This window comes from Plasmopara halstedii (genome assembly GCF_900000015.1).
Source record: "Plasmopara halstedii genome assembly, contig: Scaffold_3111, whole genome shotgun sequence".
Taxonomy (NCBI): domain Eukaryota; phylum Oomycota; class Peronosporomycetes; order Peronosporales; family Peronosporaceae; genus Plasmopara; species Plasmopara halstedii.
The window spans coordinates 79,113-103,120 of NW_020190014.1; the positions used below are offsets into that span (position 1 = coordinate 79,113).

Sequence of the window (24,008 nt, forward strand, 5' to 3'; positions counted from 1 at the left end):
ATGTATCCGTGCGGGCCACATCAACACATGATCTATCATGAGTGCGAAATGCCTTTAACGTTTCGGAAATAGCCGACATCCTCATATGAGAATATTTAGCTCCTGGGTATAGAGTTTTAAAATTTCTTGTCTCATGTATTCTTCTCATGTCGGAAATATTTCTTTTTTTGAGTTACCGTGAATTAGCGCGGATTCTTGTACGCAGCCCCCTAACCGAAAGAGCGCTAGCTTGACGCGCTGCAACATGGTAAGAACGGAACCAAACTCATGACTAGCTGAACTTCCGCTCTGGAGAGCTCTGTGGGAACCGGTGAAAGCCAATAGTACGTTGATTGAAACATTCCTGGAGGCGTCTGCCTAACGCATTTCGTATGTGGTGAACGCCTCCGGGCGTACAGCTTTTACATCTTGGTTTGCCAATCGTATCAAATCTCGAAAGCTATCTTCGATACCAAAGATTGGTAAGTGTATCTTGCGGGAATATCCTATAGCAGTAACTGGGTGACACGTAGCCTGGTATGAAGGGGTGGGTCACACAAGATGGTGTGACCATACATAGGTGTCGGCTGGGATAATCACAGAATGGTGTGGCAACACCTTAACAAGAAGTCACTACGTAGCTGGACTGTCAGTAGCTATGCATTTTAATTAGGTTTAACTATTGAGTAAGGAAAAATTATGAATTGAGATATAGGCGGCTTTGCCGCAAATATAACCGAGAAATACAGCTTACATTTCGAATGGGAGCCTTGGGTTAAGGTTGTGGTTACTCTTGGAGAAAATCCGCTTACACTCGTACTGGTTCAAAGTATAGAACGAAGGTCACCGACCTTAGTTCAGCTTTCTCTAAGCGAAAGAGCTACGGCAGCCCCGCTGCAATAACCCATCCTCACTGTATTATTCAGACTTGGACGCTAGATTGGCAATAAGTGCTACGAATTGTCGCACATCAAACGCAGAGCAACCTTTGACTCGCAGAGTCTCCGCTTGTTAGCGCACTGAAATACTTTCCCGGTCGCTCAGATACTTTGTATTTAGATTTACTACAACCAACGAAGATCATTTTTTTGGCTTTGACTGTTATTTGAGATAGATCTATTGTAAGTAGATACGGGACACTATATATCCTTTTCGTAAAACTCTCACTCAAACTTCTCTCAGCTGTCTCAATGTGATCTTAGAGATGCTTCAAAGTGTAATTTTCTTTTCAGCTTCTTTACGTAGTTGTCGCCGTTGCAAGTCAAGTAAGTTCACCGCATCTAGTACGATCTAACGCTCATTGTGGTCTGGGTAATTTTGGCTCATTTCAAGAACCAAACCTACTCTAAACGCTAACGAAAGCCGAACCAATAGCCGCGGCGTCAGTAGTGCCTTTGTTAGCTGGTCCACCCTCATTATTCACAACGACACGTACACAAGGCACACTACGTTCGTCTTCTATACCACCGAGATATCTGGCGATCTTCTTAGCATACACGTCGGTATGCGTGTATCTTATCGCTTGGTGTCCACGTCCGGTCTCGTACAACAGGTGGACTACCGACAAGTTGAAACCCGGTGATGCTGGGCCTTGCGACGGGCAAAACTATTCCAAGTCATCGTCACTACCATCTCGCACATTTTTCATTCGCCAGGCCAAGCCTGACCAGCATCTACGTGTTCATCGTCGCTTGAATCAGCTTGTATTCGCGATTTTCCTAACTCTCCGTTCGCATTCTGAATTTTTTTCTGGACCAATGCTTTCCTGTCTTGGTTGAACACGTTTCAACAAATCGTCCACATTAGCACGAACCAGCGTGGGTCCACATGAGCTACATCCAAAATAGGTCCACGATTGGCAACGGTTCCTTGATTTCTAAACTGAGTGGCACCAGAATCTTTAAGATTCTGGTGCCACGAGCCTTCAGCTTTCTTAACACATCACAACCTCCGAAAAGGACGCAACTCGAGCTCCTATGGGATGGAGACGCCGAATTTTTCAAACCTATCTCGCTGACCTCCACTCTATCAGAGATGCTTAAGCTCTCGTGCGAATTTGGCGTACGCAATGAGAAAATTGAAGCACTCCTCACAGATGTGCTATTGCCAGCATCATTTTTCCAAATGTCATCTCTCGCACGGCCGCAACAATAAGCATATATGTATCACCCAAATGAGCGTTATATCGCATAATATCACCGCACTTATCCGTTTGACCATGTATACGGAATTGATATGGAGACTCAGCCTCTTTACTTTCAAAGTGGATCCAGCTCCTCCAAGACTTTTTCAAGACTTTTCGACTAGCCTGCGGGTTGCTTCACCATAGTTCGTGGGACTCGATAATTTAGCAAGCACTATCAAAGCCAGCAGAAGCTACATTAACGCCTTCTCCGTCAAGCTCGTAGCATTAAGCCGACTTCTTCATCCTTTTTGAGCGACGTACCGCGTTGCCCGATATTCCAAAGTGTAACTTCCTTCGAAAATTAGTCAGTGCTGACTTCACGCCCTTGTTTTCGACTTTTATGAGTCAAAAGCGCAAGACCCTGGAGATCCTTTACCAATGCGACAAGCTGATACAACTACTCGCGAGAATCTCCGACGCTCCACCTTCGTTGCGCGTTCATTTTGGGCTGCAATAGACTTGGCAGACAGAATCGAAGATGACGATGTCAAATTTTCTGGATTTATGATCAGCAAGTGCTTCAATAGGTTGTCTGGTCGTTCGTCTTAGCGATAAGACTCGACAATAAACTGACTTGTGGTCAGCAAGTTCACCAAAAAACCCTTTTATTAGTCGAACAGCTTGATCAGTCCTTGATGTCGTTGCAACAATTAGTGCCCACTCGGTCAATTGGCGCATTTTTTTGCTTCCTTCCCGATATGAGCCGACGCATGCCGTCAGTACATGTCAAAGAGAGTTTACTCTCATCATACCAAGCCGAAACTTGGATCATCAGCGAGACGCTTATTTATGTCAAAGCTTAAATGTCTGAATCTGGTGTGGAAGTGCCACAGGAAGCCACGCTGCATGAAATCGGTACTGGGCAGATCAAATACCGCGTGCATCAAATCTTTGTCTCACTTATTCAGCGGTGAGTAAAAGTTTTCAGCACATCTTAAGCGCACAGAGGCAGCTTTTGTTCTAGTCCGCAGCCACAAATCATAAGCTACCTTTACAGAATAAATTCAGACGCGTAGTACACATACATAAGCTCGATTTCAATCTCATTATCTTCGACCATCATCAAACGTGACCCATGCTGCTCAATCAATTCGAATAAAGCTCTGTCAAGCATTTTGCTACATTCTTTCTCTGTACAAGTACAACTTAAGCATCTCAACCTTTCAAACGAGATGCCAAAATGCACCACTGTCAATGATTTAATCTTCCATCTCAAGATTGTAGTCATGAGCGCTCACTTGGCGCTTTTACCGCCTAAGCAAAACTCTTATGGTCGCGTGACAAGTGCCTAACCTTGCCGCAATTAAAACTTTTGCGGGTATTCGTGAGCTCGTTGACTTAAAGAAAATCTCGGCATGTATGAAATAGTTGAATCGTATTGCGTCGTACTTAGCCAAAAGCACAGTTTTCATGTCGGGAGGAGCGAGTTCAATCAAACGCTTTGAAAACACTAACTCAGGTCTGGACATGGTGGCTTTCAAACGTACCACTTAATGGAGCAAGTGGTCAGTACAGTTGCTCCTTCCCCACTAAAGAGCAGTTTAACAGACTGTTAGTAACGCGTCTCGGTTCGCTCATACCGAAAGAGAGGAAGGACTCGTCATTTACCAACCGTCAAAATATTTACGAAAGTAGCATCCAGCCTTACCAATCAGGCCGAGATAGCCACGGACATGCTCGGTCATGTTGACACCCACCAAATTCGGACAGTCTCCACTAAAAACATCCAGCACCAACTCTGCGGTATCCCTCGTAGCGTCGAGCAATTTCAACGTGAGCTTGCTATCCATCAGACACTACGGACGTCACCAGCAAATCCACCGCCACCACCTTCTCCATCTAACGCACGAAGTTAATTCATTATCCTGATTCCGAATCTGTTACTGCCAAGTCTCTTAATGCATAGTTTCGTGCTGCTGTTGTAGATCTAAAATTGCAGCTCTGCTTCATGCTGGCGATCTATCCATCAATTTCCTCGACCAACTCTTGCGTTTCCGAAATTATTGGTGGCGGCACCCACGGTGGAAGCTGCGGGTGCGGCAGCACTTCTTTTCATGCTTGACGTTGAACGGTCTAATCCAGCCACTACCTTGTAGGACGTACACTTCGCTCCTTAGCCAAATAGTCCGGCGTGGTAACACTAAAACCCATGCCGTCGGTCATGCGGACCGGCAGCCCCTAGTGGCCAAACACCAGCAGCGTCGACGTCGCAGCATTATACATCATTTGCTTTATCCTGTGGTAATTTTAGTGTCCTGATGTCACCGCATACTTAGCTTGCGCGCTGGTGGCGGTGACAAGTTTGAAGTCCGAAAACCTAATGGGTCGTTGTCAAGTGCGGATTCCAGTGACCGCAACACATAAAGCTTGTTCTAAGTCAGGTCTGGTTTTGAGTATCCATTGTACTCTAATGATTGGGTCGACATAAAGTATGACAGTAATTTCGTTACAAACATTCCTTGATTAACATTGATTTTATATAAAGATCTGGTTTTGATTAACAAAATGTTCTTAACTCTAAAACAGTTACGATACAAAGTTCATCATTTTTAAGCTGCAAAAAAGATGCAATCCGATTATGAAGGTCGTGTGTAACTTTTGATATATGATTCTTGATTTATCTGACACTGCAGCAAGTGACGATTCTTAATTAATCAAATTGGTAAGATTGGCGATTCTCCCTGCCAAATTAAGAATGGTCAAATCATCAAAACGTTTCAAATGTCTTGTAGTAAGACATATATAAATATATTAATGCTGGATAGCAAGTTAGCCGGCAGCCTTGCAGATAATCTCGTATGTCGCCCATCGGAAAATGCTTGTGTTGACAGTGTTCAGTCTTAGGTTCTCTTCGTGTCAAAGAAGTTCAAAACTCAAGTTTAAAACTCAAGTTCGAGACTACAGAAACATGTTTAATTTTAATTTGGTCAAAAAGAATTCTAATTGGCCTTTAAGACGCCAACTGATGTCCGTTTGCACAACGGACTTTGCCAGTCCAGAAAGTAGATGAGACGTGGTGAAATATATGTCCAAGTTTTGTCGACATATACAAATGAAAGTGCTTGCTCTCTCTACCAACTTGCTACAAAATCAGTGAGATGACCAAATCCCACCGTTTATCATGCTATGGTAGCGACTTGCTGATCCGTCCAGTTTGTGTATGGCTGTGTCGAAAGATATTGCAACTGATAGCAACACACGGGAGACTTGACACATGAGCTACAGGCGCAAGCGTTGCTAGTGACTTTTCAGGAAAATATTAATCGCGATGAGACGCTTCGGTGGCGCAACGCTGGATTCTACCTCGAAATTGCTTGAAGAATGTACTTATTTGTGACTTTCAATCATCAATACTTTCTAATAGCTGCTTCATAATCTTTCTGCTCTTAGCGACTTACTTGTGTAAGGTGTTCAAATTTCTAAACAGCGTTTTATACGACAGAAAGTCATGTGAGTTTAGTAGCCCAATTTATGGAAAGTTTCGTTTTTATGTTTCCGGTAAAAAGCAAATGCTTCATTGCTGACGCAATTATCTCTGACGATCTTCAAAGTAGTTTGAATCCTCGTATTCACTTGTAGTGATTAAGGAAAAGTGGGAATGCTTTGCTAGAAGTCTCAACTCTTGCTTCATATAAAAGCTAGACATAAACGTGACAAAGTAAGATGTAAAAATTGCGCCCTATCGATGGATTTTCTAATTTACTGTGCTTCAGAAGCTTGAAACGCCGTTTTTTCAACTGACCAGCTCGACTTCCCACATTGTATGGCAAGATAGCACGTCAACTTTACTAGAACACTCCGTCTCACCCTGACCAACAACGCGTTTTTTTGCTTTTCAGGAAAAGTCGCTCTCTCATTTTTAATTTTGCACGATTCCCAACTGTCAATCAGTCTACCACCAGCTATGACGATCACAGCTGATGTGAAGAATCAATTGTTTAAGCCCAGTAGCAGTGCACTTAGTGGTAGCGAGCTCATTCGTTTACCCACAGAAGCTCCGCCTTCTCCTTCACCCTCATTCGATGGTGAGATCACGTCTCCTACAAACACCAATGGGCAAGCATGGACAGCAGAAGAGCACAATCGATTTCTCGAAGGTCTTGAGCGATATCCTTCTGGACCGTGGAAAGAGATTGCAGCGCACGTGGGTACTCGCACTACTCGTCAGACTATGACTCATGCTCAAAAGTATCGAGAAAAGATCGCGCGTCGTAAACGTGGATTGCGCTCAGCTGTTCAAGAGCCGCGTTCCTTAAAGCGTCGGCGTGACCAAAACAAACGGAACGATGCGTCGTCACCTTGTTCAGTCGCCGTTTCACAAACGACATTGTTTCCAACAAATTTAGTGAGAAGGGGAGTCGACCCCATGGATTTCCACGGATGTTTTGTTCCCGGTCATAGTCAGTCTCACGGTGTATCTTCTACAGAGATTGCAACCTTTGCAGCTATGTTGAGTGATTTTGAACCCCTTTCATTGTCAGAAGAGGAGATTGACTATATTTTAGATATTATTCAAGCACCAGTCGTACAGACTGAGACTGTCCTTTGACAAAGAGACGAAGCTTAGACGCTTAGCCACGGAAGTGAGTCATCAACTTCATAATCATTATACGACGGACCGTATCGTTTGTAAATTCTTTCTGAAAATATCTGTTGTACTGATTAGAAATTTAAAATTTAACAACAGAAGAAATAATTTGTACTAATGTAGTACAATTAGATAGACCAACTTACGTGCGAATACACTAATTTCTGGTACTTGTTCTAATCCCAATATTTGATAAGACCGTCCCAACCGCATGTGACGACCTTGCTCGACTCAAGTGGATGCCAAATGGCTCCCATAGTTGGACCTCGATCATGTGCACGTAGTTTTTTTAACTGTTTTGTCGATTTCCAATCCCAAAAGACCAATTTGCCTTCACCGTCACCTGACATGATATACTGGCCATTTGGTGAAAAGCCGATTTGACACGCATATCCAGCATTTTGATGACCTCGAAAGACCTTTTTCCGATTCAATTTAAACTTGTCTCGCGCAGTATAGACATCAATCTGGTTATTTAGAGATTGACCAGCAAAAAATGCCCCACTTGGATGCAACGTCACGGCTGGCATTGAATGCATACTCGGTTCGGAAATATATTTGATCGGAACTGGAATACCCCACTCCCATACAAGCACCTTCTTATCATCTGATGAACTTACAAATCTTGTGTTGTCATCCACAAACGTCACACTATTAACCGCTTGCAAGTGATGATTATATTCTTGCACGATCTCACCAGATCGAGTATCGAATTGTACGACCATATGATTCGAGTCACCAACTACAAATTGCGTGTTGTCGACGGGATAAAACTTGACACAGTACGGAACTCGACGTGTTGTGAATGAATGCACGGCTTGTCCGGTTTCTGTATCCCATAACTGGATAAATCGGTCAAAACTACAACTTAAAAATTGTTTGCCGTCGGTACTAAAGTTGATACCTCGCACAGCTCCTGAATGACCTTCATAGATACGCTGACATTTACGTTCATTATAAACATCCCAAATTCGAACAGTGTTGTCCATACTACCGGAAAGCAGCAAATGTCCATACTTTGGGAACAATTCGATAGCTTGTACACCCTTGGTATGTCCCATCCACTTGTGTATACATTTTTTAGGTAAAAACACTTGATGATCACCATCGTCCGGTTTAAGTGTACGCGGAGGTTCCACCCACGCACGTCCTTGGTAGTCGTACTCGTTGTCTCCCAAGAACGTCGATTTTCCTTCTAGTGCTGTCTGTCCAGCCTTAAGTCTTGCTGGTAATAAATGGGATAACTTCTTCTCAACCATCCTATCAAAATCCATTTCTTCATCCATTTCCGTTTTCCCTTCAGTCTTGCGACGCTTCACTTCGTGTTCCTCTTGCAACATCTTTTGCTGTTCGTTCATTGTACCTTTTTCGGCATCGGTCAGGAAAATACCCTTCTCTTTATATGGAGCCCATACACCAGTAACATTTTCGTCGCCTACATTTTCAGCTAAAGCTCGTGCTTTTAAACTTGTCTGGTTCTTTCTCTTGGCATTGCGTCTTGTAAATACGTCTTCCTCACCTGAAGCGACAATTGTGTCAGGTATTATCTCTCCAGGAAGAGTAGGAGGAGGTGGAGGAGCTCCTTTAACTCGATGACGACTTGGATTTTGACTAATAGTCTGATTGTGAGTATGATATTGTGCTTCAAATGTGTAGTCCTCCATCTCTGCGTGTTCTACAACGCCCGTAACTATCTCCTTACCACTGCCGACACGAAGAGGATTCATCAACGCTAAATTCGTTGAATTTCCACCATGAGGTCCCACAAATGGAGCTAACGTTGTGTCTATGGGGAGATTAACAGTTAATTGGGTCTGAGAAGCAGCAATCATAAACGCCGTCTTGTTTCTTTGTTCTTCACTGTCTGTTATAGCCACAAATGGCGCTGAGTTGACGAAAGGTAGTGATAAATTTGATGTATCAGTAGAGCGCGGCGACGGTGCTAACTCGTCATCGCTAGACGCGTAGACCCCAAGTCCTTCCATTACGAACACTAGTGTCACAATATGATGTGTAAACTTTAGGAAAAAAAGACTCTCATTTTTTATTTATCGAATTCAGAAGGTATACACAACAGACTCTTTCAAATTATATTACCAATTATAAACTTCTAGAGGCTACTTATTATACCCATCGGTCGCCAGCATCAAGCCGGTTTCCGAGTGTCTGTCATCCCACAGCATCCGTCACGTCTTCATTCGACAAGTGCTTGCGTTAAATTCTTACTTTACGACTCATGCGTGCTACATCGCCTCATATAGTAGGCCGTCGGGAGTCTGAGCCTGGTTTCTCGGATCTTACGACACCCAAGGCGCTTGACATCGCTGTACCTGGTGGCTTTCGTCGTCATCATCTACAGACAACACCTCGACCAATGGTCTCAAAAGCTCTTCGTGATCAGATCATTAAACGCATCAACAGTGTTTACGATCCATTTATTGGAAATATATTAAGTCAAGACAATGACGAGTATGATGAAATGAACGTAGAGGAACGAGCACAAAGTTTATTGTTAACGCCACTCCCAGCACATCATCGCAGTCCATCAAAAGCGTACGTTTACAATAATTTAGTGAGCATTTTGAATCTGATTCCTAATCTATGTGAGACTTGTGTTATATTCATAGGTTCGAACCTGCATCGGAACGAACCGAACTTATCCCTCCGTCAACATTTCCACCAAAATCAAATGATCGTGACAAAACTACAACATTGTGGCATGCTTTGCTTACGTTGCTCAAATCATTTGTTGGGACTGGAGTGTTGTTTTTACCTGAAGGTTTTCGTAGTGGTGGCATTCTCTTTTCACCCTTATGTCTCACTTTTGTTGCTGCATTGACATTATTTGCTATGTTGCGATTGTTGCAATGTCGTGAATTAGTCGGTGGTACATATGGTCATGTTGGGTTTCAAGCTTATGGTTCATGGGGTCGACGCATGGTACAAATTTCCATCATTCTTATGCAAGCAGGATTTTGTTGCACATATGTGATTTTTGTGGCACAAAACATGGCAGAAGTCCTAATTTTTTTAGGATACAGAGTGAATGCGTCGTTTCTCATTTTGGTTCAATTTGCTGTGTACATTCCATTGTCGTGGATTCGATACATCAGCTACTTTTCTATTAGCAATTTAATTGCGGATGTTTTTATTCTGTATGGACTGGCATTTATTTTGGGCAATAGCATGATACTTCTTGCAACTCAAGGTCCGGCCCAAAATGTTGTCCTATTTAATCAAAATGATTATCCTGTTTTCATTGGCACTGCAGTTTTTACATTTGAGGGGATAGGGTTGGTTTTACCTACTCAAAATTCGCTCAATCAAGCCCGTCAAAAACGATTTCCAGGTTTACTCTCGTGGACAGTCGTTGGTTTACTTTTCTTCTACTCGTTCTTTGCTGGTATTAATTATGTGACATTTGGTAATAACATTGCTCCCATGGTTACATCCAGTTTGCCACGTAATGGCTGGTCCAGTTCAGTACAATTTGGTTATGCTTTTGCTCAACTTCTATCATATCCATTATTTTTATTTCCTGCGGTGAAAATTATGGAAGAAATGTTGGGATTTCCAAAACGCGCTTCAGGCCAAAAAGTGGCGAAAAACTTTTTGCGTGCTCTGGCGGTTTTAGTTACAATTTCTATTGCCTATTTTGGCCAGGACCGCTTAGACCTCTTTGTGTCTATTGTTGGTGCTTTCTGTTGTGGTAAGGTTTTATTCTTTACTTTTATGACTTGTTCTGATGATTATTTTGATGGAATTAGTGCCGTTGAGTTTGGTATATCCTCCACTATTTTATCTCAAATTGAATCCCAACCCATCATGGTTTGATAAGATTGTCGACTCCTTTGTCATCTTGATTGGATTGCTAACATTCTTTTACGTCACGTACTCGAATCTTCAGTCATGGAGTCAATAATTCAAGTAGATTGTTGATGACTTTTACAATTCTATAAAAGAATTTCAAAGCTAAACGCTACAATAATAATTGTATTATTCTTTACGTAGCTCTGCCAAAACTAATGGCATGATAGTATAATGTTTTCAAGTAAACAAGGTTGAAAAGAACAAACTACCTTAACAACCAAGCACATTCTTATATACGGGTTTCTACCTATGCTCGACTTAGTCATCTTCCTCAACCTTTGGTGCCAGATAAAAGCGCATATATCCCATGTCACCAATTGCATACTCCACGACGACAGGAATACCAGGTGACATGCTTAACGTAACAGTCTCCGACAATGGCGTAGCTTTGGCAAACATATTCAAATATCGAAGAGCAAATGTAAGCTCAACTGGTTCTTCCATTGTAATAATCACACGATCACTTTCTTTTTCAGCCGCCGTATTATTTTTTAAAGTAATGTTTCCAGCACCCAAGTCACCCGAGACAGAAAACTTCACGCCTTCTTTACCAACAGCAATTGTACAAGTATCACCCATCGTTTGTAAGTCCCGACAGATACGTTGAAATTCGCCAGCAGGCATGCGTACAGTTGCCACGTATTCAGTACCAGGGATGCCCAAATGTTCACTATCAATGTCCATTAACTTGAGTGAAAAGTCTGAAACACGATCACCAGCTACAAGCAATAAAGTATTAGTTGTTGTTGTTATAATAATGTACTAGAATCTTTGATCAACGTACAAGTTGCTTCAAACATAATATTAAGAGCATCACCATTATCTTCAGCAGAGAGTGACAAAGCATCGTCGTTACCAGAACATTTCAGGATCTTAGATAGTGATGCTGTTTGTACACCTAACGAGATATTGCGATCACAACGATAATGTTCAAACCCTTCAGCACGTAGTAATAGCGACACTAGTGATACATGTGACCCATCCATGGACTGAAGTGCGAGGCCTGACTTAGTGCAGTCAATATTCCCTTCGGAAATTAAATCTTTCATTGCCTCAACAATGAGCTTGAAAATGCGACCTTGTGGGAGTCTTGCCTCAAACATGCTGGTGGAGTATATCGCAAGTGGCTGAATCTGACAAGGAAAATAGCCGACTGGTGGTGTTGGCGGTGGCGCAGAGAAGAAAGAAATTTACTTTTTGTATGGTTTTAGGAGGGGTGAAAGCTTTCCCGCCAAAATGAGTTATTGGAGTGTGGAGATGTGATTGGTGGATAATGTCAGCTTCTGGACTCCATTTTCTCCAACCAGATAGTAGTTGCTTGATAGTTTGTTAATAGTTTTTGTGTCAATTCTGGTCAATACACGAAATTCAGGCTGTTAGAATGATAAAAAACTTTGTATGACTTCACAAGTTCCTCGAGCTTTTTCACATCGTGATCCAGGCTTCTCATAAGACGACTTCGTATTAAGCATGCTATTATTAACTCTTGGGAGATGAATGTATTCTCATGCACTCAGGCAATGTTGTCTTGACATTAAGCTGCTTCGTAGGTATCGTACGTACCCTTGACAAAGTGACTGTGATATGTTGTTAGCCATTGTTGCGGTGGGCGATGGTATGGTTTCTGGTGTGATCAAGCTAATATCAAAGATACCAGTAACAGGCTGAAAAGTGATGTATCCACATCGGCTTGTGTAAAATTATTTCTTGACGAAGTGAGAGTGGATTCCTCGTAAAAGATCTAACAAAGAGTAGTCTTTGAGCCATCCTGCAGCGGGGCTTTCGTAGCTTTTTCGCTTAGAGAAAGCCAAGCTAAGATCACCGACCTTACGTTCTATACTAGCACCAGTACAAGTGTAGCGGATCGCAATCCGCTTACTCGAAGAGTAACCACAACCTTAGCCCAAGGTATGTTAGCTCATCTGTTCAAAATGTAAACTGTAGATAGAGGCGATTTTGCCTCTATCTAAATCCATAGGTTCTCCTAATGAAATAGTAAAACCTAATTTAAGTGCATAACTACTGGCAGTCCAGCCACGTTGTGGCTACTTGTAAAGGTGTAGCCACGCCATTGTATGGTCACATTAAGTTGTGTGACCCACCCCTTCATACCAGGGTACGTGTAATCCCGTTATATGTCCCTTCCCTGAGAACTGTACATCTGTTAATAAGTGCGGGCAAAGCTGCCAACACAAGGATCTTTGACATTATAAGGGGGGGTAATAGGCCAGTTTTAAAGTTAGAATTTTATGTTGAGAGAGATAGTACGCATTTAATCAGGTAATATAAGCATAGCAACTGTTGCCCATTGATCAGAAGCTTCGCAATGAAGAAGACAGCTATTCAGCTCATGTCATGGAGTCACTTGCTGTGGCTTTTCTAGCTCGTCAGGCGCCACGCCATGCGTATAGTACGTTTAATGTACCCACTATACCTGCGCGAATTCTACTCCTACTCTCAACGATTGCACGTGCTCATAGTGGACCCTGGAGCTCACTCAGAAGCTCCTGCAATAATATAAACGCCATGAGTCGCTTGCAGTCACTTGTAATGAACAAACTCATTTTTTAGTCGACGGTGCATCCGAGCTCAACATGCGAGTTCGCCGTGTAGCAAAGCAAATGACAGTGGACATGGCACAAGCCTAAAATCGTATATCAAAAGCACGGAGTTCAATACACTAGACGGAGTACTTCCTCTCGCTATCAACAGCGTATCGGCGGTGCCACCACCAACTCCTCCGTCAAAGCACCATCGGTTTTTCAACTACCACATAAGCCACAAAACATCCAGTATCCTAGTGGCAAATTGTGTACATATGCCACATTATAAAGAGTGTAAGTGCAAGAACGTGCTCGAATTTTTTTATAAACGCCATAAAAATTGCAGCGGATATGTCTCGGTAACTGTACATTCACAAAGCAACGGAGCACATGGAAAGTGTATATCACAAGACCCAGCTGTCGGACCGACAAGAATATGACAAAATATATAACTCAGGAGTACTACTGCCTGCTCATGGGGGCAATAGTATTCTTTTAGCTAAAGAAACTTGGCCACTGTTGTAGTTGGATACAGGAGACAATACAAGCTGTATACCGCATAAACTGGAGAAGGTCAGTGCCAACCTCTGTACTTCGCAGAATTAACTGTTTCGACGACGCTATTGAAGGCCAGGCCTAAGTGTGAATGTTTAAGGCAGTTTGATGCGAAGACGGTTGAAATACAGTCCCAAGTTGAAGGGTTTGATGCTGTTTCTAGGTACACACCTTGCTGAAAAGAAAACATGCGGCTATCAACTGATGTTGCCACAACTTACATGCAAGTAAGTTTTGTATGATGCACCTCTTTTCAGTGACCAGCTCTTAAGTTTGTTTTTTGCTAGCTTTGGAATGGAAAAATTCGCTTCGAGTTTGAGCAAGTGAGAAGTGCAGGACACTTGAACTGATATTGATTAGGCAACCTAGGAGTAGCAATGAAATCATCCTCGCTACGTTTGTCAGCGAGACTTCACCGACTTAAATGATTTCGTCTTTGAATTCCTTGCAACTATTCTCTTGGAATCAATCTAAAGTACGATTAGTGCTTTTGCCGGAGGTGACGATTGAGTACTCAAAACAAGACCCTCTTCGTCACTTACTTTACGAATAAATAGTCTCTGCGTCATCGCCACTGAAAAGCTGATAGAACTGAACTTTCGCTTCTGGCATCAAAGTGGTATTCGCAGCACGGAATTTGTACACTATGGCTCTATTCTCTATTATTGGTAAATTATACGCTGTGTGAATTTGCAAGAAAACGTATACAAGTTACTTGTAGCAAGTCATATTCTGACGGGCGTTTTCCATCGCACAAAATGGCCGTACTTATATTCAAGTTGTATCCTGCAAAAAAAATCATGACCATATGCCGATTTCCGCGAGAAGTGACGACTATTCTATCATAGTTACAGATGTATTATCTGTATTTACCACGGTCCAATGCGCAGATCTATGGGCGCATTTGATCCGTAATCAGCGTGAAATAAAGAAAAAATACGAGTCTGGTGACTAAATTTATCGGGTTTAAGGTATTGTCTGTACGACAAAATAAAGTTGCGCCTGACCGGTCGACCAAGGTATCTTGCGCATTCAAAACAACTACGAAGTAAATTATCAACCAATCTTTGCCATCCAGCTAGTTTCATAACAGGCATTGAGCTAGCTCATCATCACGACTCACAAAGAAGCTGCGGAATCCTGATAGACATCAGCCCTTGACACTTGAGTGCTTTGGCCCACTAGACCATCCATATTGACGTCTGATATGAACGTAGCTTTCACACTTAAAATTGTCGAGAATCCAATTGAGTGCCTATAGAGTGACTCAATGATCCCATAGAAATACGACTGAAAGATTTAAGTTTTTTTTGCTATGATTAGCGGAGTATAATATTTGTAAGGTGAATCTCCACCGCTTGGCTGAGCTGAGCCAAAGATGTGGCGGATTGGAAAAAGTTCGACAACAAGTTTGTTGTTGTCGAATGACGGAGAATTATTGGTATAATATCAATATGGATCTCTCTCGCTGATATGATTGTGCCCAAGCTGTTGACACAATGGTTAATTGTGCTATTGATTGGAACGAGTTAAAAATCTTCGATTGGTATTAATAGTGTGGCCGGACAATGATTTAGTAGATATTCAGCAAGTGTGGAAGAAAAGATGTCGAGTAAGTGCATACACGAAGAATTAATGCTAGCGGAGTGCTGAGTACAAAACAATTTGTTTTATTTTGAATTAGAGTTAATATTTGTATTAATAATATTCAAATAAATTAGTTCTGGTGGCAAAAAAATCGTGAACTTTGGAGCTTTCCATTCGCTTTGCGTTCTTGTCGTTTAATGTTGCGTGCATTTTTTATTAGGTCGTTAGCCCCCAATCACGAGCTCGCCTTGGCATTGAACGTCTCTGCTGTCAGCCCCCAAAACAAGATTGACGATACCAGTTCCCACAAAAAAATCAATATGAATATGGGATTGAGAAAGATGACTTGTGGGAGGTCACTTCTGGGAGTTTAAGCTTAAATACTGTGCCACCTCGCTGGGACCGGTTGATGCTCGCAAGGAATCCACGTTAAACTCCGTAGTTCCGATCTTTTTGAAAAATAAAGGATCTGCAGCGGGGCTGCCGTAGCTTTGCGCCTTGAGGAAGCGTAAGTTAGGTCACCGACCTTTTCTTCTAAACTTAGAACAAATACGAGTTTAGCGGATCGCAATCCGCTTAGTGCAAAAAATTTTTTTGCCTTCCCAAGGCTAATCAACTTTTCCGTTTAAATTCAGAACTGACTTTATTTGTTTTTACTTGCGGCAAAGCCGCCTAATTTTAAATGTATAGATTTTTCTATATATATATATAGTAAAATCTAAATGCATGCATAACTACTGGCTATCCAGCCACGTGCCGTATTCTCGTTTGGGTGCAGTCACACCATGCCCATGTGGTGTAACATACACATCTGTTACCAGGGTATGTGTAACCTCGTTACAGGATCGCTTTTGCATCTGGTCCCAGCTATATATACTGCGCACGATGTATGTTTATATGGGATGTCGAACTCGAGAATATGAGCGTCATCAACAAGCTTTTTCTCGCTTATACGGCTTCATGAATTACTTCAAAAGGGTGATGATGGGCTTGAGCAAAATACATGATCAATTCACTAACAAAAAATCGACACTGTGGGTGCTGCGGTCATCGAGTACAATTTAATTTTATTATCACGCTTTGGACTAGTCACACCTAGTTGTGTCGGTCCTCGGTAACCCCGTTGGTGTCGACCGCCGACTCGCTAATGTCGAAACTCGCGAAGTCTCGGTTGCCTCACAAGGCCACAACGTGCAAAGATAAATTTGACGTTTTTGATGAAGTCACTTTCGGAACCGATTGCAGAAGACAATGAACGATGCGAGGAGCGATAGCACCGATGAAACTTACGGGTGTTATTTCTTACTGTGGAGGAAATGAACATTAAGCAGCAAAGTCCCGCAAGAAACCGGAACAGCAGAGGTGTCAGCGCGCTAATATTGCGCATATAATTAAAGACTCCTTCAACTGATTGGGGGTATTGCAAGATCTGCCAAGTGAAATCGTGTTTGGATAATTTGCCCGGGTGCAATGCAGCAAGTGATGTACCCAATAGTGTAAGAAATTATACGATACAATCTTGCGAGTTTACGTGCGCCTTGCAAACGATGATATAACCCAGGCTGTCAATGCAGGTGACGTATTGAATGTTGGTGTAAACAAACACGAGACCGTCAAGTGCGGTTCCGACTGTTTGATCAATTTCAGCGCTATCGAGACCTTATCCCCCGTCAGACCTCTCTGAACAATGTCGGTCTGATCACCTTCAAGAATTTGTGATGCTCTACAAAGAAAAAGGTATTTGACGATGAATATGTGCCGCGAAGTTGAGGGTTGCCTACTTTGCTTGACACCGATCGATGCCGACGACACGATTTTGGAATAAACTTTGTTATGCCGTGAAGAAATTAGTGTGTTCATCTAGTACCTTCGACGTGGTCAGGCGGACTAATCAGCTTTGCTAAGGGAATACCGTGTTTGCATTGACTTGACATAGCCAATATGTGGGAGCCATGCGCTGTGTATACAGAGCCAGGTAAGCTATATTAGCTCTATTCATAGCCACGCAATATACGAGCTAGAATCCGTTCACGTAATGTATGCGGTCCAATGAAGTCACTAGATCAGCATTTTTAACTCAATCCGCGATTTAGGTCGCATTGAAATTCTCATATTGTCTACTTGCGACCTCTGACAGTTCTCATTCAGCGTCTGCGGTCGGCTTTACAGTTTGAAATCGTTTTATCACGCTCTACACGACTGTTTTTTTTCCTATGCGGAGAAAGCTGGCCAGGCCAGTCAAAGTTTGAGTTACTGATCTTGCTTTCGTAATCAGTTCCGTCAGGCTGCATTGTGTATTGTTCCTCATAGTCATCGTCTTCCATAGCTGCTTTTATTACGCCGATACCGCCTTTTCCACCGCAAGATAAGTATCCCAAAAGTTACGCGTTATGGCTCACCAACATGTTAGACATCTAAGAGTCTAGGGACAACTTCTGAGTGTTATGTATCCATCGAGAGATAATGTTTGTGAAGATTAAATTAAGCACTGTGTGGATCAAATGATCAATCCGTCAGTTTGTGATCGGCAAACATAGTGAAAGAGATAGGTGTCACGGATCAACGACAGCATCGATATCGGGCACTCATAATAAATTTGCTTACCAAATGTTTACAAAAGACTGCATAAGCTGCGCATCAGAAACAACAAAGTTAATTTTACTGGTTGGGATACAAAACCAAAGGATTGCTAGGCGCTGTCAAATCCACAGTAGCAGTTGGGAGCATGTCATTTCAAGTATTCGGCGCTCTCAGCGGAACTGAGGCTGCGTTTAGCTTGTTATAAATACGCACCATCTTGTATTTATCCCAATAGATGATTATACCTGCTCTGCAAAAATGTTCTGCTGGAAGTAATGAAAGACTTGTCGTCTCTACGACCACTCAGATCACTCCATTCACGAATGAATAATTATTTGCCACATATGCGTATATCTCCAACTTTTCCACACGGTGGATTCCTCATACGGTAGTGCTGATTCAGCAGTACCGCCGCATCGTGATAAGAAAAAATCATCCTTCTTATCGTGGCCTCTACGACCACTTAGGTCACTCCATTAATTATTTGCCACCTAAGCGTAAATCTCCAATTTTTTCGCATGGTGGATTCGTCATAATGTAGTGCTTATTCAGCGGTACCGCCGCATCGTGATAAGAATAAATCAACCTTCTTATCCCCAAGACAATATTCGCGAGACCTTCGGTCGCCGTTCATTTACTCCTGCACAAGAGACTGCCGTTCCTAGTCACTTCGACGCTTGGTACAGGGGACAATGCAGCTGTTCAAGCCGTATACACCGTGAGGACCACAACATACTCCGTCTTATCTCGCCTCAACAGAAGTATACCCTGGACACCACGACATTAGATCGCCCTTTCCGTCTAAATCTGAGATCTCGACATACAACCGCTTCTACCTCCCGATCTCTGTTTGAGGCACCAAGCAATACGCTTGTTGTCAGTTTCAGGCAATTTTATACTCCAAATATAGATTTTGCAACTCTGTGCCTGGACCAAAAGCAATTTGTTCTTTGGCCTAAATGGTTTCATGACTCGTTTATGATCAAACGGGAGAGAAGTGGGCGAGACATTTGTTTTTCAGTTTCCAGCCGACCTATGATTCGAGGCGTTCCAGCCTCGTCATGCCCAAATGTAACCGCATCTCGAGTTTAGGTCGACGCCTTGACAGCATTTCGCGCTGTCAAAGACCTCAAAATCTTAGTGGAAGGCCAAACAGAGACTTCGACATTTATATAAGTATCCCCAAATCAAAACACATGGACGTCGTAGCCGGTTTAAGCCGTTTTAAGTACGTCGATTTCGGCGCTCATAATTCTTGTTTTTTGTAAAGGGCGAGATAACTGGCAAACTACGCCATAGAAAAAATCAAATCGCTTCAACGGCACCAGACATGAAAGCAAACATGGTTACTGTTCTCACGGATAGTCCTCGACGGGGTGCGGTGTATACACAGACTCTCCTTGTCCCCCTTGCCGCAAGGACAGGGGGGAGTGCTGAGAACGTAAGCGCTACGAACACGCCAAAGGCGATGAACCTAAGTCACGTTGACATCTTTACGCTGCGAATATACTTGACCCACAGATGATTCATTTATGGCAGCTGAAAACATTTGCATCTCGTCTGTCCCACCTCTCTCAGCTGAGATGTTCGAAGGATTAGGCTCCCAATCAGGAGGCAAATGACGAACCCGTGACTGGAAAGACGTCATGTCCTCGTTCACGGCAGCCTACTCGGAATGAAATTACTTTGATTGCGCCTCACTAAATCTAGGGCAACAGAACGCAGACCTTCAAAAGACGAGTCTCTTGCATCGATGCGGGGCTGTTTGCTGATTATTGCTTCAATTATACCGGACTTAGTGAAACAGTTGAAAGTCCGGGTGGATTCAAAAGTATTGCAATTACGTACAAAACGCAAATATAAAAAGGAGCATCGATTATTTTGGCGGAGCGAGCAACCACGGCATCTGTCGCTTCCTAGTGTCCCTTTCTGGATACGACTCTTTTTCTTTGAAGCATTGTGCGAATGTGCCCATTCTTGCGCGCGAAGTCCTGACTTGGACGCTTGACGCGCAAGCAAGACGGGCTGTGGGCTATTTAAAAGCAAAGCCAAGCGCGTGGCCATAGAAGTCTCAGCCACCCAGAGGAAGAGATTTTTTTTATGACCTGTATGCTCTCACCAGGAACAGAACAGAGAGCCTCTACGACAATTTCTTCTGTCGATTCACTTTAATATTCCCAAAAAATCTAATTAACTTTCATTTAGCCTCATACTACATATACATGTATTACGATTTTATATAATTTATCCGTCTTTCTCTTTTGACATGCGGCTAGCACCCAAGTGTGCATCAAACTCGTTTTTTTCAATGTTCCGGTATTGTAAGGGTTAAGTAAACAAGACTACAGAATTACCATTTTTTTATGCATCTAAGTATAAATTTGCTGGTATACACTAAGGTATACACTTCTCATAAAATTTCAGGGTCCAGATATTATTTAATCTGAAATATTCGATATAATTGTTTCTTAGATATTTACTGTGGACACTTTAAGTAGCTTGCTGCGGGTAAAAATACTTAGACCGTCAGACTATGGAGATGGTAGTCCTACGAGCTGGCAATCATTCGTGGAAAGGGAGTGTAGTGTCGGCTTTGATCGCCATTGCCAATTGTCATTCTACTTTTGGGTGTGGGAGGCCAAACGCAAGGATACTGCTCGTCTGATGCTATTTTCAGACCAGTACTTGTCTGATGGATTTTCAGATAACGTGATATATTAAATTGCATACTTGTACATGTAGCAAAACTTGCCAGAGAATCGTCATCAGAATACCAACGACCATCTATGTCGATCGCAGAAAAATTTGAGCTCCGTCCGTCGCTCTACCGAATATGGCTTGACAGGATAAAGTGGGTCAAGCGCTGCTCAAAGGTTCTGATGCAACTTTCGGACGTCGCATCCTTCGTCGCAATGCACGCAAATTCGTACCTCTCCTTGCAGCTCGTAAAAATCAGAAGGATTTTGCTGTACCTCCTGAAGTTAACGACACCAAAGCTCTATTTGCCGATGGAGAAACTAAATCAGTGCGTGAAGCCCTGAATAAATGCAGAGCAGAGGGCGTCGCCCTTAGTGGTGCTGTGATTGTTCTTGCATTGCTCGCATTCTACCGTATACGTTGCGGCGACGAATTGCAGAAATGCATACATCCATTTCGAATCAAGATGAGGCTCGTTTCCGTACATCAGTGTATACATGCAATAGTATACCAAACATGTTACAACTCTCAAATCAGATCTACCTCATTCACTGATAGATCTTTACTTTTGTTAGCAAAGTCTTGCCTTCTTTTGCGACGACGATAGCTTCTCTGTCTATAAGGACTTGGACTATGGCTTGATCTCTTGTACTACAACTAATGCGTCGTCCTTGACGCAAATGGTGGTTACTACCATCTGAGGATAAAGAGTCACTGTACTCCCTGCACAAAGATCGCTGTCGACACTTTGGATAGGAGCGGGTAACCATTACGATAGTTACGAAAGTGAGGATATATGATATTAATCTGATCCAGTATCCTGCGACTCAGCCATTGCCAAAAAAAAATACTTCCCAACTCCCGTCGGTCAGTATTGCAACATTTACTAAAACTACTCACAGTCAAATCCAATAATAGAGGTGCTAGCGGTTAACGATACTCAGCGAATTTCTGCCATCGACGTACTTGTCCATCCTTGCTTTCATGAATTCCATGATGTTTTCTCGAGATTAGTGAAAATGAGGGCACAACGAACGAACTCGGAAAAACTGCTCACCTACGTCGAAGACGTATATTACTGGCTTGAGTGAAAATCGTGCAATGAAAGAGCTGCAGGACGTTGTGGAGAGTAAAGGGGCTCTCACGCCAAAGTTGTTCCATGAAACCCAGCGTCTTTAAGTGACTAAATTTGGCCTGGATTTTGTCGCTCGCAGGGCTAAACTTAAAGACTTTGAAGCTTTTGCTGAACTGCTCTCTCGTGATTCCAAATTGTAAGATATGGACATAGGATTTCAAACTCATCTCACCCAGATTTACTGATCATCAAGTTTATATGAGAGAGTATCATGTGGACGTTTCGAGAAACCTCCACGCCGGCGCAGATACTTAGCGAAAATGCGTGACTTTACTTCATGAGATCAAAGTGATTCGATAGAGCCACATTTATTTCGTACTCATGCCGCCGCCGGATCTTTGCCTTTCGATTACTTCTTCATGGGAAACGATTCGAAACTTCGAGTCAGCAACAAATTTATGGAATTTAGCCTTCAGTTATTCGTAGAAATGCTGTAAATTATTGATCCTAGCTAGTCATCTTTACATAGTTGGATGCTTGGATTTACTGTGGAGATGGCCATAACTAATCAATAAATCCAACACCTAAAGCTACAGGTACTCTTGACTCTATTGACGTTATTTACATTTTCTTTCTATATCGCAAAGATCAAACGTGCAAATCACTTGGGTTTCTATCATTGGACAGCTCGACAGCAAAGCATAGTGTTCTTTAATCATACTCTTGAGTAACTCTAATCTCACATTGTTAGATGGATACTTATCTTACGTTAAATGAGATGGAGGAAGATAATTTATTGATCATCTCCAAAATACGCATGAGTATGATTTGGAATTTATTCTGCAATACAGAAAGAAGGTACTAAGACCTAGTAGCATATTCTAAAAGTCAGAAAAAAAAATTGATGACTTCTCAATTATTCCGCACCACCAACTCCGATACAGCACCTAACAGATCAAAAGATCTAAAGATCAAAAGATCGGTCGGGGTAGGAGCTTTTTTCTAAACCTCAATCACTCAAGTTGCTTCCTGACTTCGACCATTATGAGACCTCTACTAACAAAGTATCTACTAGAGAAAACCCAAAAATGTAAATTTGTCATTCATCATTTCTCAACACCCTGCATTTCAATAAAATAAATCACAAAAACAATGAATAAAGTATTAAAAACAATAAGATTCCAAATGAGTAAGAAGTTTGTCATTTATTGTTGTGCGATCACATTTACACCATCAAGATCCTTGAGTTTTTTTCTTGCTCGTTCTCGTTCCCCTTCATCTATGCGATCTCTTGAACGCGTAGTGCCAAGCAGAAGGGACGTGAGTGCAGCTGTGTTTGGTGCAATACGCGGACAAGACGTTTCGAGTGCAATTTGTTACTGTTTTAATCAAATTAATGCTTCTAAAATTTGCACAGTTGCTGTACTATAAAACCAGTAGACACAAATAATATACGCTACTTATTAAGCAAATAACCGCTCGCACGAAAAGACGTCAAACTCGCTTGCTAGCTAAGAGGCATCACAAGCTCTTAATCCAAGACATGGATTCTGCGTGGAAATCCGGTGTCAGTCAATTTTAGAGCGAAACAGCACGACTTCATGGAGACCGTTTGATGTTTACTTTAACTTGAACCTCATAGACTTTAACCTGGCTGTGAGACCACCGAGGCTCCATTTTTTTGCGCTTTTACTGGAATCCAGCAATTTTTGAACTTCTGAGGTGTGACGAAAATCGCTATCATAGCGACCTGCAATAGAGGAACGCAATTTGCTAAGTATTTCAGCAAACGCTTTAACCCGCCCCGTTTTTTTTGTTTCTAGCACCTTGTCCTCCGGGATCGAATCGAGAATCGGTTTAAATGTTCGTTGCGTCGTTGCACTTATAGACGCGATATGTAAAGCCACAAGCACGAAAAATATGAAGCCTAGACGCATTTAAACCAGCTAGTCAAAGACACGGGTCGATTTGTGATCAAGAGGTTGATTCAAAAATGAATTATGTTAGCTTCTTCCACATGTACGATTGGATGAAGGGTTTGTAACAGGTGCACAGCGTTAAGTAGCAAAGCCCATAATCAAGACAGAGTCGTTTCTGGCGTATAAAAGAAGTTCGTCATGTACTTTTTTTCTTAAAAAGAGATGACAACATCCATAAGTCTCGCAATAACTTATCTCCTAAGATGTTCTCTTCTGGACTAGAAAGTTTGGCTTTCTAATCGTGACAGTACACAAACTTATTTCAAAAATGATGCGACTAGGATCTTTTTATTGATGCATAAGCACTTAGCGTCATCATTTCACTGGCCTCACGTTTGACGATGTTTTCTACCCTTATTACCATCTCAAG

At 42.3% G+C, this 24,008-nt stretch overlaps 9 protein-coding genes across 9 annotated transcripts; 2 read left to right on the forward strand and 7 right to left on the reverse strand.

Moving 5' to 3' along the window:
• Window positions 1-1,324: 1,324 nt before the first annotated feature.
• On the reverse strand, window positions 1,325-2,170 carry PHALS_07532 (uncharacterized protein; the record flags this gene model as incomplete). The annotated part of the gene is made up of 5 exons (XM_024721014.1): window positions 1,325-1,585; window positions 1,657-1,744; window positions 1,793-1,911; window positions 1,998-2,004; window positions 2,073-2,170. 5 exons carry the CDS (start codon window positions 2,168-2,170, stop codon window positions 1,325-1,327), a joined length of 573 nt encoding a protein of 190 aa, XP_024586155.1.
• Window positions 2,171-2,758: 588 nt separating this feature from the next.
• PHALS_15236 (uncharacterized protein) lies at window positions 2,759-4,541 on the reverse strand. Its single transcript, XM_036407263.1, has one exon. The coding sequence runs from the start codon at window positions 3,952-3,954 to the stop codon at window positions 3,769-3,771; it is 186 nt and encodes a 61-aa protein (XP_036263503.1). The 5' UTR covers window positions 3,955-4,541; the 3' UTR covers window positions 2,759-3,768.
• A 1,527-nt stretch (window positions 4,542-6,068) lies between these two features.
• On the forward strand, window positions 6,069-6,713 carry PHALS_07533 (myb-like dna-binding; the record flags this gene model as incomplete). The annotated part of the gene is made up of 1 exon (XM_024721016.1): window positions 6,069-6,713. One exon carries the CDS (start codon window positions 6,069-6,071, stop codon window positions 6,711-6,713), a length of 645 nt encoding a protein of 214 aa, XP_024586157.1.
• A 215-nt stretch (window positions 6,714-6,928) lies between these two features.
• On the reverse strand, window positions 6,929-8,737 carry PHALS_07534 (mRNA splicing factor; the record flags this gene model as incomplete). The annotated part of the gene is made up of 1 exon (XM_024721017.1): window positions 6,929-8,737. One exon carries the CDS (start codon window positions 8,735-8,737, stop codon window positions 6,929-6,931), a length of 1,809 nt encoding a protein of 602 aa, XP_024586158.1.
• Window positions 8,738-8,988: 251 nt separating this feature from the next.
• On the forward strand, window positions 8,989-10,674 carry PHALS_07535 (vacuolar amino acid; the record flags this gene model as incomplete). Its single annotated transcript, XM_024721018.1, has 3 exons — window positions 8,989-9,305; window positions 9,380-10,461; window positions 10,520-10,674. The coding sequence occupies 3 exons, from the start codon at window positions 8,989-8,991 to the stop codon at window positions 10,672-10,674; spliced, it is 1,554 nt and encodes a 517-aa protein (XP_024586159.1).
• Window positions 10,675-10,880: 206 nt separating this feature from the next.
• PHALS_07536 (proliferating cell nuclear antigen) lies at window positions 10,881-11,725 on the reverse strand (the record flags this gene model as incomplete). Its single annotated transcript, XM_024721019.1, has 2 exons — window positions 10,881-11,341; window positions 11,407-11,725. The coding sequence occupies 2 exons, from the start codon at window positions 11,723-11,725 to the stop codon at window positions 10,881-10,883; spliced, it is 780 nt and encodes a 259-aa protein (XP_024586160.1).
• A 1,486-nt stretch (window positions 11,726-13,211) lies between these two features.
• Window positions 13,212-14,289, reverse strand: PHALS_07537 (uncharacterized protein; the record flags this gene model as incomplete). Its single annotated transcript, XM_024721020.1, has 2 exons — window positions 13,212-13,388; window positions 14,200-14,289. The coding sequence occupies 2 exons, from the start codon at window positions 14,287-14,289 to the stop codon at window positions 13,212-13,214; spliced, it is 267 nt and encodes an 88-aa protein (XP_024586161.1).
• A 5,072-nt stretch (window positions 14,290-19,361) lies between these two features.
• On the reverse strand, window positions 19,362-19,638 carry PHALS_07538 (uncharacterized protein; the record flags this gene model as incomplete). The annotated part of the gene is made up of 2 exons (XM_024721021.1): window positions 19,362-19,553; window positions 19,615-19,638. 2 exons carry the CDS (start codon window positions 19,636-19,638, stop codon window positions 19,362-19,364), a joined length of 216 nt encoding a protein of 71 aa, XP_024586162.1.
• A 3,640-nt stretch (window positions 19,639-23,278) lies between these two features.
• On the reverse strand, window positions 23,279-23,596 carry PHALS_07539 (RxLR-like protein; the record flags this gene model as incomplete). Its single annotated transcript, XM_024721022.1, has 1 exon — window positions 23,279-23,596. One exon carries the CDS (start codon window positions 23,594-23,596, stop codon window positions 23,279-23,281), a length of 318 nt encoding a protein of 105 aa, XP_024586163.1.
• Window positions 23,597-24,008: the final 412 nt, after the last annotated feature.